This window comes from Parus major, chromosome 2, assembly GCF_001522545.3.
Source record: "Parus major isolate Abel chromosome 2, Parus_major1.1, whole genome shotgun sequence".
In the NCBI taxonomy this organism is placed as follows: domain Eukaryota; kingdom Metazoa; phylum Chordata; class Aves; order Passeriformes; family Paridae; genus Parus; species Parus major.
The window spans coordinates 62,815,619-62,832,453 of NC_031769.1; the positions used below are offsets into that span (position 1 = coordinate 62,815,619).

Genomic DNA, 16,835 nt, shown 5'->3' on the forward strand with positions numbered 1-16,835 from the left:
CTCTTAGTGTGTGAAGAGGTATAAGTAACTGGAGTTATACATTCATATGCATCCATGTGTACACGTGTGCTTTACAAGGATGGAAAGCATATTCTTTTCTTACTGTGCTAAGATTTCAAGTACAAGGTTCCAAAAAATCTCCAGCAAAAGATGTTGATGCAATTGAGTTTTAGGTCAATTCAATAAATCAAGGAAAGCATATTTTTATAAATGGCTTCATTTGCTTTAAGGATAAATAAACTACACTAATAGTGTACAGTAACTACTGCTGCTGGACATAGCCTTTCCTTTAATATCTGTGGGGCTCTCTGTCAGTAGCAGCACATAACAGGAAAGGAAACACTCAACAATTTACATAGCATTCATCAGATTCTTCCCTCAGCTGTAGTGGCATAAGCAGAAAGAGTGCTTAACCCACTGTGGGTTTCCAGGCTTCTCAGACTATCTTCTCCCTTTTCATCAAAAGCAATTCTGTTCAGCTTTAGCTTCTTTTTAATCAAAGAACTATAATCACACTAGCAGGATACTAATTCTAAAGAGACATTAGCAAAACCATGGTTACTTTGTTAAACTGCAGACCTGTAGTTGACAAAGAATCATGAGATCCCAAATAATATTTTGTTCTTTTGCACAGAGCAAATGAAAGCAGAGTTGGTTAATTAAAATATTATTATTAATAATAGCAATAACACTAACCTTAATGACAAAAGCTGAAAAATGAAGTGCCAACAACTACTAAAAATCTCAGCTCAAAAAATGATAACAATTTCACATTCACATTTACAATCAAAAAAAGTCTTTTCCTGACCTTCATAAAATGAGATCTGTGTACCATATCAGTTAATAGGGACCTAAGTCGAGTGTCTTCAGTCCTAAGTAACATGCAAATCCACACAGCAAAGCAAAGTAATAAAACATTGAACAAGAATGTGGGGTAACATCTGTGAGGCTATTTTTTGCCTGAATGCTTGTATGCTACTCCTAGCTCTCAGCTTCTCCTAATTGCTGACTTCGGCAAAAATCCAAAGAATTTGTCATTGTTGCCTTCAAATATTTGCATTCCTAGAAACATAAAAAGCATATACTTACCTGTAGCAACACCTGTGATTGATTACACCGTCACTCTCTGAATACCCTCTAGAGGTTTTGCTCAGTCCCAAAAGGAGAGGGGGAAGGGATGAGAACAGTTGTCTGAAGAGCACTATATTAATTCCAATAAAAATACAATTTCCCTCATGCATTTGACAGCACGATGAAAATCACACTAGTGGTATTCCTGATAAACCAGACCTTCCAGATACTCAGCTGAGTCAAGCAAACTATTGCAGCACAACAAGGAAAAAGTTGATGTATCAGGAGAAAAAAAACCCTGATCTAAAATTCATAGGAATGGGAACAAAACACAATCAATACAAACAGCAATTTCTATAGCAACTGGGGAGAAAAGGGAAGGGGGGGGGGGGGAAAGAGAAGAGTTAACTGTTAGCACTGCCTTAACTGTTAGCACAAAGCTTCTGTGGCAAATGAAGGGACCTGTCCCTCTTGGCATCTCCCTGATCGACAGGCTGAATCAATGCCCAGCGCATTCCTCCCGCGCCTCCTTTCCTCTTTCCCTGGGATCTGTGGAGGAGCAAGCCGAGCATCCCAGGCTCCGACGGGAGCGCACACATGTCCGCGCACCCCCCAAGCAAGCACACGCGCTCCCCTGCCTCGCTCCTACACCCACAGGATCGCAGCACTCACCGTCACGGGCTTCCTCCCCGCGACTGCAGTTGCTGCAAATGTGTTTGATCTCCTTGCCTATGTGATACTGAATCACAAACGAGACATTGTTGTTAGTGGTGCTGGTGGGCTCCTTCAGTGGCTTCATCCTCACTAGGTAGAAAGCTTTCTTTTTAGGTTTCTCTCCACTCATCTCTGAAACCGAGCCCTGCCTGCAGCCAGCAGAAGGAAAAGCCAGCATCCCCGGCTGCCTGGCGTGCGTGCAATCCGCCATCCGCTCCCGCTCGCCTCGGTGTTTAGCTGCCACACACAACAGGGATGAAGGGGAGGGCTGGGGGAGAGGGGGAGGCGGGAGGCAGAGCAGGCAGAAGCGCTGCCTGAGCCTTGCTGCCTGCCCTCCGCGACCCCGCTCCTTAACCCATCCCCTGGGCTGGGCTGGAGGATGCTCGGCGTGTCCCCGCTCCGAACCTGTCCCTTAGCCGCGGGAGCCGGACACAATTGGCGGCACGGCGGAGCCTGGCACACCTTTGGCTACCTTGCCGCCTGCGAACACCCAGGAGGCAGAGCCTCCCTTGGCTTCCCGTTCCCGCTGCATCCCCTTCTCGCACGCCCTTCCCCGTCCCCGCAGGCCCCCGAGCGCCCCGGGCCGCGGCCCCGCGGGATGGTGGGCACAGCCCGGCTCTGCCAGCGCCGCCGTCCTCCGGCCTGGAGAACACGGCAACAGGGGCGGCAGGCTGCCCATCCCACGGAATTAATGATGTACACACTAAAAACTGTCCGGCAGCGGGCTGCAAATCCTCCTCCCTGGCTCTCCATCTTCGGCTGCGGCTCAAGGGGCCACAGGGGCACTCCGCTTCAGCTGCCCCAGCGAAACCAAACCCCAGCCGCTTTTCATTCTTGATTTTTCTTCCCCATTTGCTTCTTATAAAAGCCAGATAAGGTGCTTGGTCCGGCTCGCGCAGGGCTTAAGAGGGCAGCCATGGACAACGGCTGGCACCGCCTGGTGACTTCGGCACAAGAGCCCCTGCAGGGGCACTGCTCCTCCACGGCAAAGGCTGACCCACACTTTGTGACTGCTTATCTGGGCGATGAACTTCTTTGTCTCCCTTGCCTCCTGCCCATAGTTGCAGCTGCTCCGGAGAACAGCCTAATCATTCCAGGCTGCCCGCATTTCCAAAACTCCCCCTGCCTGAAAGGGATTATAATCCGCGGCCAGACACGCTGTCAATCCCCTACTGTCCAGCTGCCCCCAAAATGCTGAGTGTTTTCACGGCATGGTAAACAACCCAAGCTGCCCAACCTGCCGAGGCAGCAGCTTAGGACAGTGCCTGTGACATAAAGAATGAGAGGAGTGGGGGTGAAGATGCTCACTTCTTGCAGGTTGTGAGAAGGAAAGCCTGAAGAAGAGATGATAACCTCAGCTGTTTTGGCTGCTATTACAGGGAATGTGAATGCTGGTTCTTTAAATCTTCAGCAAGCTATCAGTTTGGCAGGCACTAAGCAGAGAGAGTGCAATTGGGGCAGATGAAACATGACAAAGAATAACACCACTCTCCTTATTTTTAGCCAAAGCCCTCACTCACTGTTAGAAGAAATCCACTCATTCTGCAATTCTTTACCATCTCCATATATTGTTGCCCCATATTTTACTGCAACATGAGGACAAAACAGCCTTGATTCTCTTCAGCTACACATGAAACATCAGTGAAACTTTTGCTTAAAGAAGACAGAGCAGAAATTTAAGGATTCAGTGCCATGGTTTTCCTCAAGTTCATGCATGCACACACACACAGAGGCACACAGAAGATGCATACAATGAAACTGCTGACCTACTTGTTCTGTGTCATTCTGATGCAGGTCTGACTTCTCACCTGGCACTCCTGGGAGTTGAAACCAAATGCAAAGCTTTACTTTTCTCAGCAGAGTTCACAAATCAGCCTAGGTGCTATCAGATCTCACAGAAATACAGACTGAAGCAGGCTTTCAGCAGAATTATGCTGGTCACCAAAGCCACACAAGCATCCTACACACTGGGCTATGTATGTGGTTTATGGTGAATAGAGTCGGTCACTTCAGGTGATGTATTGCCCCAAAGGACTTGATTTTGCATGTGTTGCTCATCTAAAATTCTACCTGTTTCATATAAGTGGTAGGAGAACAGGGAATGCACAATTATTCAGGAATAAGCAGGTGAATTCTACAAATGTGTGTAGTGTGTAGTTGTGAGTCAATGCACTGAAAAGCCATCCCTTTGAAGGCCTGATGCTGAGATGCTGTTTGCTATGTTACACATTTGGAAAAGAAAGGCTGAGAAGAGTTTGATTCCCCCAGCAGTCAGACAGTAGTTCAGACACTCGCAGTGGAATTCCCTCTAACTTATTCATTGCCTTTGAGAACACCTTCAGTTTGGTTGTGATTCAGAAAATAATTAGGTGAGCTGAAGACATGATCATAATTCACCTTCTGAACTTGCTTAGAGTTCACAGCTGTCACTGGTACTCAGTACTGCTGCATTATGGAAATGGGTCAGGAGAGGAAAGCACATTCAAATGTCAGCTTCCCTGAATCTGGGAAATATGAGTGTTAATGAAATGCAGGGTGAACTCAAAACCGGAATATCCTATCTGCTGTCTCAGGGCAGTTTTGGGGTGTTGTGCCTCACCTGTCTTAAGAAAGAAAACAAGAGTCAGTTCAGAAAATCTGAGGACCAGCAGAGCTGGTCTTGTAAGGCAAATGGTCTTGTAGTTCAGGAATTGGGTAAGGCATAGAACATGAAAAACTGGGTCAAGTCATCAGTCTTTTGCAACCTCTCTCTGTGACCTCAGAAAAATTATTTACAACCTCTTGGTATCTCAGCTCCTTGCCTAAAGAACAGTGATGTTGATGTTTCTGTTTTTCAGACAATTTTTATGAAATCATAATCCAAGGTTCTCTGAAGGCACTTGTATATCACAGAGAGAATACAAACAGACTTTTCAAATACAGAGACTTACTGTTTATAGCAAAATGAGGCGGGGGGAAACACAAAAAACATGTGGCATCAGGCTTAGCCCAAACAGTTCACCCACTCCAGGCTTAAATTTTTTTTCACTTGACTTTATTTCAACAGTATTTATCCCTCCTCTTGCAACTCATCTGATTCTAAATCCATAAAATTCAACTTGGATCTGAAAATAGATTTCATATCCAAACACTGCATTTTTACTGACTCCGGTATTATCTCCCCAATCCAAACAACTTTTAGAGAGGAACAAAAGCAACTTCTTTCTCAGGCAGAGACTAGAATATTATCACCTGCATTCTAGTCCAGCCTCACATGTATTCCATTCTGTGAAACAACCAGCAAATACTACCAGAGTGGACTGAGTTTTACAAGCAGATCCCAGCACACTGCAGAAGCCCAGCTGTGCTGACATGTTTGTGGACGATTGGGAATTAAATAACTGGTGAATAAGAACCCCAAATTATCATGGAGAAAGCCCAGCACATTTTTGCTTCCAGGTGCTAAGTATTTTGAATGCAAACAAGCCCTGAAGCCATCTGCTAGTATGTCTCCTGTAACATGCTCTTTGCTATAACATGTAAATTACCTTCATTCCTAAGAGCTGCCTTACAGAGAATCTGAATTTGCCACAGCTCATAAAACAAAAATATGTTTAATTATGATCTGTTTAATTATGGTCAAAGCTGCCACTGCTAATCATTTCCAGGACAAATAATGTAAAATGAATGTACTATAGTAGTCCTGCAGAAAATGACTTGCTTTGCCTTTTTAAAGACAGGTGAAAAAATAAGGTCAAATAACTCTTTCACTGCCTCAGTACACAGCTACAAACCTTGGCATAATTTGATTGCACAGTGGACAACAAAAATCAATGAACAGGATGTCAGATAATTCATTATTTGACAATGAATCAACAAACTTGCATCCTATTCCCAGCCCACATTTGCTTCCTCTATAAGCTTGGGAAACCTTCAGTTCTTTCACCCCTGCAGCCTTTGCCATTAAGGATAGTTCCAGTTCCATTGTCCATAAACATGAAATGGAAGCAGCATCCCCTTTAAACAGATAACTAGTGAGATACTGGTTCTTACCTGCAGCAAAACCTCTAAGGCTTGATACTGTCATACCATTTTTTTCCCCCTTTCACCATGTCTTCCCATGTCAGAGATCACTTGGCTAAGAGTGTTGTTTTTTTTTTTTTTGACACTGTGCCCTCAAAGAGAAGGCAAGTTTTCAGCTGTATTCTCCACTCCACAGAAAAGAAGTTCTCTCTTACTCCTTTCTCTAAGCTGTGGCACTGTGAAAAGTGGCAGTCAGGACACAGGACACCCCTGAAGTGTGCCTCAGCTGAACAACATGGAGGTTTCTGTGTGGGCTGGACAGGCTCTCTCTTCCAGCACAAATAGGTGGGCAAGAGAAATTGTGTGGAAGCCTCTGATCCTCGTTTCTTCAATACAAATGTTGTCTTGGAGAGCTGTAGTGTTCCCCTGAGGAAGCTATGGCACTGTCCATATGAAAATGCTAGACAAATGCAAGTCTAACAAGGCAGCATCACTTCTTCTCAGCAGTTCAGTCTTTCTAACCAAAACACCATGATTCATATTTTGCAGTCTATTTAGGCGGTGATGTTTTTACAGGAATGCTCCGGTACTTGGCAGGTTTTTATAAATATTTTGCTTTCCTTCCTATTTCCTCTGCACATGGTACTAAACATCCCAGTGAGAATAAAAAAGAGATAAAAGATAAATAAATTAATTACCAGCTGCTCTGGTGATTAATGCATACATCAATGTTGTGCTACACATAGTGATACAAACTTACTCAGCTTGGAGTAAAGAGGGAAATACGTACAATTTGATCACTGACTACAACACGGAATCAGCCCCAAGCACAGTACTTCCTTTGGTAACAACTTCAATTTACTATATAAAAAATGCCCTCAAAACCACCTCAGGATGGCTGACATTTGTCAAAGGAGTTTGTTGCCACGTGGAGAATCTTTCTAGTTGTGATGCACAACTCAAACTTGGCTACCCAAATATTTTCTGTCTGCCAGGCAGTTACTGCAGCTGGAAGACTCTGGTCTGTGGCAGGGGCTCCAGGGTGCTAGGCTGACAGTATTTCTGCTTACTATGTGGCATATCAGCAGAAATGGGAGGGCAAGGAGGAGAGAGAATCAACCTGAGACACCAGCAGGCCAAAATAGAATATGACCTTTTTAGTTTTGCAGTTATAAACACATTCTTAAGCAACAATCCCAGCTACTCCTGGCAGTCTTCAGCCCAAGAGAGCCAGGTGATGAGTGCTGCACAAACAAAAGAAAACTGAAGGAAGAAGAAAGGCAAGGAAGTGCCCCTTCCTGGCTTTCCTACATTCAGCAATACTGCTGAAGTATCACACATCTCATTCTTGCTCTACCTGCAGGGCTCTCCACATCCTGTGCACATGCTTTGCCGTGATGGAGTCCTCTCCTTATTTAGGAGAAGCCATGCTTTATTTCAATGTGATGCCATATGGTGTGATGAAAGTGAACAGAAAAGGTTACACACAAAAAACACATAAGCTTAGGAACACCTGTTTGCTGCAAAAGTGAAGAAGTACTGATGGCAAAGGCCTTCTAAGGATAAAAAGGAAGATGTCATCCTACCTAGCAGGACAGATGGAAAGTTGCTGAGCTGCCATTTGAATGCCCAAACATCTATGTGCAATTAAGGCCCAACGACCTGATGAAGCTAAAGGTAAACATCAGCAATGAACCAACATGGGGTCTGGAGTTCTAAAGCAGATGAGCTAGCAACCATTAACATTAGATGATGCTGAAAGAAAGACAATCTTCATACTGAAATTATAGCTGAAGCTCTTGCCATAGCAGAGCTTACTGCAAATCCTAGCACCAGGGCCATTAGTCACTACAGTCCTAACAAGGTCATTACCTCCCATCTTAGAAAATCCACTCTCAGGTTTTGTATGTAATTTTGCTGTGGCATGTCCTGCAGTTTTATGATTGGTTTGGAGCACACTGCATTTCCTGCATAACTTTCAGAGGAATGGAAACTTTTTTGCCTTGACAATAGACACAGATAAAGCAGAGGCATGAATCACAACCTGGTAGCAACCCTGCATGATCTAAACTGAGAGTTTGATATAGTTGTCATCTTGAAGTTAACAAAATGTGGTTCCAAAAAACTCACTGCAATTATGAGATTGAAACCAAGGAGGAATCTGAATTAAGTCCTGCGTGGCCAATTTAATCATTCCATTTAGGAAGGATCTTATTTATCATTGGTGTAAGCGTATAGACTGCAGCCTGACACTGATAATTGCTTTGCCCCATGTGTTTGGAACTGTGGGAATAGACTCTACTAGTAAGATTCACTAGAAAATACAGGCCTGACCCAGTGCTTATTCAAGTTAATTGGAATTTTTCCATGACATTAGCTGCACATCTTAACGTATACCAAAGCTCTACAGCACTGGTGACTTGAAGACTCACATCAGTGCAGCAGCTTCCTTGCTAGTTACTCCCTGCTTGACACTGAGATAATAAAGTATGATATACCCTGGATTTTCACACACCACCCCACCCCAAAATACCTTTTTCTTTCTGTGATTAAATAGAGAAACAGCTCTCCACCTTCTGCTTTCCTTCCATCAAACCCAGAGCTGTCTTATATATACATGCAGAAAAATATTTTTAAAAACCTCACAAAACTAAACCCACAGTCAGGTATCAGGCTGCATCTAGAATTCCTCACAAGGCTCTGTTCCCCCACAGCCTGCTATAAAAAGCGCAGCGGGGGGAGAAGTCAGTGTGCCTGCGTGTACCTGTGTGTCTAGCAAGCCCCTGGGGGAAAAATCTGAATATGACTTATTCTTGTCACAAATGCTCCTAGACAGCAAAAAGGGAGGAGGAAGGTCCAGAGGAGAAGTCCAGGCCTCTAGAGCAAATAAAATCAAGCACTGGTCATCTCTGGCTGACAAACAGGCAGAACTGCTCCCACATCATGGATTAGTTTTATACTGCTTCCTATGGATATAGAAAAGCTGGCATTTACGGTTTTGTTGACTCCGAGTAAAACTGTATGTTTGAAAAGCAAAGCAAAGAGGGCAATAGGAGGGTTCCAGAGATGTGCATTACATTTGTTTCATACGAAGAACCTTAATTTGGACAAAATCAAGTGTTTCACTTAAAATAACAAGGGAAATACAGTAGAAGCCCTGGATTTAAAATACAATAGAGAAACTTGGCAATAGAGAACCTTAGCAAGGTTCTACTGTGATAAACTTATGTCTTGGAACAGCCTTTTCTGGACACTCTTAAATGCAAAGAGGACACAGTAAAGCAGGTCACAGTCAACATCTTTCAAGATGCCACTATGGTTTTCTCCATGTTTTCTCAAGAATTACACATATCTCAAGATAAGAACAAAAGAAACAATGCTGAGAAAAAAAAATAAATCTATTTTCATTGCTAGTGCCTGGAAATCCTGGGTGATCAACTTCAGACACCTGAGAAAACATCAGTCTTTCTAGAACTGCCACTTGGGATACCCTGAATCTCTATCCCTTTGAGAGTGTGTGGGACAGACATGAGAAGTCTAGGACTTCCTGTCACAACCCCTCAAGGACTGAGCCATACACAGTGCTCTGTCTGCCCTGGCTCCAGAAAGGTCTGAGTCATCTGGCTTTAAGGAAAATTTAAGAAAATAGGTCAAACTGAACTTCCCATCACAGTGAATTGCAGTGAAGTCAATCAGCTTGCATAAGCATTGCTCTCAGCACAAACTGCCCTCGTATTTCTGTCTCCATAACTAATCAAATTAATTCCTGATCATATCAAATAGTATGGCTTCCCCAAGAATGCACAGACTAATACTCCCTGCTGATAATCCTTACTTATAAAAGCTGCTTCTCAGGTCAAAATTATGGAGAAGCATCACACTGCAGGAATCTTTGTTGAAGTAATACGTCCAAAGTAGGTAGGAGCGTGGCCTGAAATTGCTAGACGGACCAAAAGATTTATTTCCAAGCAATTAAATGGATAGTTATTATCTCAGAAACTCTCTATTGGCTACTGAGATCACCAGCCTACAGCAGAAAAAGTTACAATCAGCACATAATAGGGATGACTGGATTTTTTGCCTTTATAAATGACTCATATTAAGTCTGTTGCTTGCAGTTCAGAACAGTTTACTTGAAGGTCAGGGATATGACTGTGCATGAAGCACATTCATTTAGGGAACACTTTCACACAGAAAAGGAAACAGCAAATGAAGAAGAATACGTTTGACAGACTTGGCCCCATAGAGCTCATTTGCAGTAACACAGTTAGACACTCTTACCCAAACTTTCCAGGTCAATGGCCTGGGACTTGCCATGTCTCCTGTGTGCCACTGGAGCAGCCACAAAAAACTAACAGGTTTTCATTTCAGTTTCTCAGCTCACTATGGTTCCTGTGATTTCCAGTACCAGTGTTTAAAGCAAACTTTAAACTTTTGTAACTGAGAAAGTCGCAAAATGCAAATCCTTTGAAGAATGGAAGAATGGGGAAAGCCACACAGTAAAGTCCAACTCTGACCAAGCTCAGACAGAGGATGAGAGGCTGAGCTGGGAGAACAAGCTATAGTCTCATGAGGTCTAACAGAGGTACAAATGAACAGGCAAACAGGCAGAATCAACCAGGAACATGAGATGAGGGGAAGTAACATTCAGACAGAAGAGAAAGAAGGTAAAGGGAAGGAGAAGGAAAAAAGAGAAGATCAGGAAACCTGTGAACACCTCCCTAAACTTCCAGGGTAGCTTTCAAACAGACCCTCCCAACCTTCAGAGGCTTCCCCCACCACTGAAAAGCACTTTGCAATAACACATGAACGGTGCAGGAACTGAGGCAGCTGCAAAGGCTGATTAAGGTACGAATGATGGCAAAGCTGTAGGGGGAAGCTTTCATAAGCATCTGCCTCCACTGAGCGTGACAGCAGCACACACACTGTCAATCACCCCCCTTTAATAAGTGCTCACATTTTTCTCAAATTAGAAATTAAGACAACACAAATTGCTAGGAATAGCATACAGTTTCTATACATATCGCCCAGTGAGCTAGCAGTGCTGAAGTGAAGCTTCTGACATTATCACAAGCATCTTCTTCAGTCTTTCCTCCTTCAACATAAACATGGGGTCCTCTGAACGGTACAGAAACTTGTATGAGGAACTTCTTATTTTCTCCAAAAAAGTAGCAGAAAAAAAGGGGTCTGACTCTCCTCTTTTTAGCCCCTGTTTACTATGGGTCAGTCATTTTTCATCATGACCTATCCCTTAGTCGCTGCTCTTACTTTCACTGTGGACTGGTGTGAAGCACAAGCACGGAGGGAGAAGTTTGGCTTTGCATCAGTCCCACGTCATCATTCTCCTATGTCCCCAGAGTTTAACACAGACAGCCTTTACAACACCAACAGACAATACATGCACCATCAACAAGTCTTGCTGACAAAAAGCCATATTAAGCATTGTTTACCTCTTTAAAACCTTGAATAGGAGTCAACACAAAGAAGCTGCAGTGTGCTGAAGGATCTGAAGAAATAGCTGTATAATCAGTTTTTGCTGAAATCCTGGAACATATTTTAATGTGAATCTTGCCAAGCTCTTTAATGTCTGCCCTTTGGTTAAAGCCTCAATATCCAGGCTAGATTTTAGTAATTTCTTAGGGGCTTTTATAAAAGCAGGAAATATTAACAGCTAAAATTAAATTCAGCTTTTTCAGTGATGCATTGCCATAATATATAACAACATACCTGTAGTACTCTTCACAATCTTAGCCATTACATGTGTAAATTATTCACAAGAAATAAAAACTTACTCCTAATATATTCTAATTTTTGGAGGTTTTATTGATTCAGCTTCTTCACCTGTATGTTCCATGATGTCTATCTGTCAAAACCTAAGTCTCCAGGGAACAAAGGTAGCACAAAGGGCAGGATTTAGCTTTCCCAGAGGTTTAAACCAGAAAAGAATGTGACTGAAGGCTGAACTAGAAGGACTGCAGTACAATACACATTTCATTCACAGCGGAATGAATGCAGCAAACTAGTGGCAAAACCCACTGCAGATATTTTTTATTACTTTGTATTACAAAAATTCCAAGGGGCCCCAGCAGAGCTTAGGATTGCAGTATACAATGTTCTCTGACATTTTAACAGACTTTTTGTCCTAATGATCTTCAGCTTTCCTCTAGAGCAGTCATCCTCTGGGCTTAAAGCATCCCAGCTTCAAGACTTCGTTGGTTCAAGACTTAGTGAAAGCTCTAGGTGCATCATGAGGCCAATAGCAGATGGAAGTTTTCAATCACTTCATGGGTTATTGCTGGAAATACATCACCAAGATGTATACTAAGAGGTCAAACACATCTATGTTCCTTGCATCACCATGAACAACTAAGAACTTAGTTTTCATAGGCAGTACTCGGAGAGCATGCTGAGAAAAGATTCTTAAGAGAACACAGTTTGCATTCTTGGGATGCTTGCAATGAAGCACACATTTCTGAAAAAAAAAATATTTTTTCCTCCCCACAACAGTTTAAGGTTTAAAGGTGAGACTAATAATTACTTACAGCCAAGTATAAGACCAAGTTGCCCAGGAAGGTTGTCTATCTCTCTTGGTTTTCAAGGCTGGAAGGGGTAAGTCCCTAAGCACTCTGATCTAACTAGACCTGCTTTGAGCTCTGGATGTCCCATCCAACCAAAGTTATTCTATGGTTCTAAAACATTCAATCAATAGTATCTTCCTCTGACTTGTATACCTTTGAGGTAACAACCAAAGGCAGTTTCAGGGGTATGTGAGTGTACTGCACTCTGCAACTGCAAGTTCCAAGCTTTCTTGTCAGGGTAACAGCTTTCAGCCGCTCACACAAGATATTTGAGTGGTATGTGACCATGCTACAGCTCATTGGTAAGAAGCTGGTGAGTTGTGCTCATACATAGCTTTTCAGTTGTCTCCAGAGAAGCAGTTTGGCCTTCTTTCTCAGGGAACCTGCAGGTTTCCTTCTTGAGAGATCTCATGTACTATAAGCTGCAAATAAGCTTTTCATACCAAGGCACTATTTTTGCTTTTTTTTTCCCCTGGTCATACTTTGCCATTTTTCTATCTGTTTCAAGAAAACCAGAATTATGTGAATTTTGTAATTATGCCTTGTAATCTTTCTGTTAAAGTTTCTTCCATCACTTCCTAGGCACCTCCATCTGAAGGGATGCCGCCTCCACAAGTTGATTTCCAGAGAACAGCTATCCTGGGAAATGCAATGTGTTAAATGACAAAGGACTGCTCTGCCTGCCTGAGGCATCACCCTTTTGATGTCTGCACAGAAACATCCTGAGGGGGAAATGCAAAGGCTATCAGCCCTGACAATACAGGGTACTGGCTGCAGCTGCACATGGGAGAGGAACAGGAATTCTGTGAGGCCAATCTGGCCTTCAAGTGGAAATGCAGGGACTGTTAATGGAGAATAAGTGTTTGCTTGGCTCTTTCTCTTGTTCTTCTGACCAAAGCAGGAGTTAAAAGGGAGACAAGGTGAGAAAACAAAGAATTTGGGTTCTAGAGAATGAAGCAGCTTATTATAAAGCTATTATGAATAGTTGGCTTGATGCTTAGCTAGGGGATAATGAAGTTAGCAATTAAAGATGATGAATGGTTGAAGGGGCTTTATAATGATATGGAAAGATTTTCATCTTTATATCAGACAGGTTGAATTCAGGTCAAGTTAGTACCAACTGAACATTAATGCCATCTGATTTATTTCATCAGGTTTTGTGGAATGAGCTTGGTCCCTTGTAAGCTGTTTGGGACAAAGGCTTATTCATAAGTAATTATCTGCAATAAGCACCTCCACTTGCACGAGGCAGGGCTTTAAAAGAGGTACTGTTCAAACAGCCTGGCTTTGAAAAGGTTACAATTCAAGTAGATAAAACTGTAGAAGTATTACTTAAATATGACGAAGAGAAAGATGGCATTGTTTGTCCAATGCTTTACAGAAATGATGTGCTGGAGCTTTATTTGCATCTATGTTCAATTATGAGCCAGTTCTTCCTGCCTGGGCATTTGGAAATTGCATGGAGTCTGTTGGGCAAAACTACGGTCTATATAAAGAAGCAAAGAACATAAGGTGCCCTTTACTAGCCACCATGTTCATCAGCATCTTTCAAGAGTCTGCTTCTGCTCTCACAAATCTCCCCAGTGAGAAAGAGAAGGCGTGTTAGTTAGTACCAAGGAATGGCATCAGCTTCTGGCTTGATAGCAAGGGCTATAAACGACATTATCTTTACACAACGGACAACTCCTCTTCTACTGGGTCATTGCCAGAGCAGCACTGGAGTTTGCAGGTCACAGCTTGTAGCTCAGATCCTCTCCTGAAATTTTTGGCAATTCAGAATTATGAATCCTCTATTTTTTACATTTGGGAATCATAAATAAATACATGAGATGAGATGAGATTAGAGGTATTAGAAAATGGAGACTTAGTCAAGGAACAAAAAGAGGTAGGGAAACTGGAGGAGAGAAGGAATCTAGGAAATTTAGTTGATCCTGGAAGGAGAAAAAATATAAAACAAGGACAAAATACAGAAAGCTAATACACAGAGACCCAGAGAAACTGCAGTGACCTGGCCCATCAGTGGGGTTATACTGATGTAGTCCATTGTCACAGTCACTGATTTAGCATGGATTTAAAATTCCATGCAATGTAGTGCTTCATCTAGCACTATATTATCATTTAGCACACTGTTAAGCAATGCTGCTCTGCTGCATGTTCTACTTTGAGTCTGTGCAATGGGACCACATTCGGCATTTGCCGCAGTATAATCACGTTGAATAACTGGACTGTGCAAACTTTTTAAACATCCACTTCCTCGAGTCCATAGAAGGACTAATACAAAACTAATGGTGTGGAGGAGAGTGAATGGGAGGTTAACAAGTCATCAGCTCCCCGTTCTAGAGCTGCACTGTCCATACAATTAGGTTTTGTATTTTGACAATTGTACCACAGTTAAAGTAATTACAATTATATGAAGTTTGAATCGTGGAGTTTAGGACTAGGACTTCTGGAGCTGTGAATGCCTCCAAGGCAGGAATGTGCTTATTGAGATATAACCAAGTAATATTAAATCGAGGTATGTGAGAGAGGAGGTGGAAGGCAGTGTCCTCATGACTAGGAAGAAGAAAGTACAGCTTTGTAAGGAGAGACAAAGGGATTCTAGATTTGGATGGCACAGGAGGCAATCTCTTTCTTTCATTTCTTTCTGTGCCTTCTTCTTATCCTCTAAGAACAGGCATTTTGGACAAGAATGGAATGGGGAAAGATTGCAGTTGGATTCAGGAGAAAAAAATTAGGAGCTAGCTGAGGTGCTAGATCAGTCAAGAAAGTTCTTTACTCTCATTTAAACTACTATGTACTATTAGTTATTCTTCTGATGTTTTTTTTTTTCATTGTTAAAAGCCCGTGGATTGAATAAATCTATTATCTTTACTTTCTGTCTCCTGGCACATTTGACTCTGAACATGTAACACAGCATTTTTGCTGCACAGTAATGGCGACATTGGGACAATTTTACAGACATTGAGATTTCCAGTGCATAGCCCCAGACATCCAAAGGCTTACAGCTGTCCAGTGGCAGAGCTGGTCATGCTAGGTTTGACAAAATGACACCATTCAGGGACACTTACTAAGAGAATGCTAGCTTTTAGGAAAATACTAGGGAAGAGTCGCAGTCCTGAGGGTCCTGAAGCATGAAGGACAATACCCATAACCTTTGTTATTTGTTCACATGTTTTGAAATTGTTGGTGGTTATTCAGATATAGAGCACAGGTCTTAGCTGCATCACAGAAGCAATTTAAAAAATATACTTTGCCTCTGCATAATAGATACTTAAAGTTTAGAGTGGTTCTTCCATGTCACAGTAGACATAGGAGATGCTGCAAGCCTGACTCATTTGACTCTATTGACAAGAAGCATGGCACTGTTTGAGATGAGAGTCACTGTAATATCAGTGTCTTTAAGTTCTAAAACTGTGTGCCAACATTCTGCAAAGTAATACCTTCCAGTGGTCTACTACTTGAGAGGATGGCTAGATGTCTAACTATCATTTAAATGAAGATTACAGAGGGTTATTTTGTAATTTTTCGATTGTTTCAGGCATCACTTGCTGGTATCTTTGGCTATAAAAGGTGCCTGGAATGACAGGTCAGATAAGACACAAGCCTTTTAAAGATGTGAAAACATTTTTCAAATGCACTTGTGCTGATAAAGATTTTTGATAATGCAAGCCTTGCAAAAATAGGTTTCCAGTAAACAATGTATCTACACACTTGGGATGACTTAGTTAAAACCAAAATAGGATAGGGAGATGTCACAATGCAACGCTTTATGTTTGGATGGTTGGTATACCTTTATAAATTTAATCTCTGTAGATTAATCATTCTCTGTAGTTTACTGTGCTCACAAAATTAAATACACTGAAAATCAAACCAAGGATCCTGAAACAAGCCCAGCCAGAGGCATTAACAATGCTCCAGTGAGTACGCTGGCACACTTTGATATTCCAGGTCAATGAAGCTTGTTCTAAGCAAAACATCTGGAGCACTCTAAATCCAGCTTGCTTTAAAATCTAAATCTATGCTGAGCTTCTCTTCATTTCTTTAAGATGCTTTTTAATTATAGTCCTGATCAATGCCATTTTGCAAAAATTATTGCCTGTGCTGCTTTCCCCATTAAGAATTAAAATTACTATTTTCTCTCATTCTATTCCAGATAGCTTCTCAGAGCAGAGCATTTAAATCCTTATTTCTGTTCATTAGCACTGATTTTTGGTCCAAATACAGAATTCTAATGCTGGTATATGAGCTGAAGGTTTTAGAATTTAGTCATACCTTCCCCTGCCTTTTTCTTCTCAGAGCTGGATTGAAACAAACACTTAGGATATTTAAGGCTAGATACAGATCTAAGTTAAGAAAATAAATCTTCATTGCTTCTTAGGACATTTTAAAGGGAGTCATTGATAGCAGAATTGAAATGCAAGGAGTACTTCCAACCCATTAAACTGATAAAGAGTTATTTAAATAAGCCTT

General features: G+C 42.1%; 1 protein-coding gene across 7 annotated transcripts in view; it reads right to left on the reverse strand.

Annotated features, from left to right (window-relative positions):
* Positions 1-16,835, reverse strand: part of PHACTR1 (phosphatase and actin regulator 1) — a 297,287-nt gene that overhangs the window by 141,256 nt on the left and 139,196 nt on the right. The window contains exon 1 of one of the 7 annotated variants that reach the window (XM_015617572.3): positions 1,744-2,015. The exons of the other annotated variants lie outside the window; for them this stretch is intronic. Coding sequence (XP_015473058.2) covers positions 1,744-1,996 — 253 coding nt within the window. The 5' untranslated portion in view covers positions 1,997-2,015. Of the gene's footprint in view, positions 1-1,743; positions 2,016-16,835 lie in introns of those variants that run through there. 7 annotated transcript variants of the gene reach the window in all.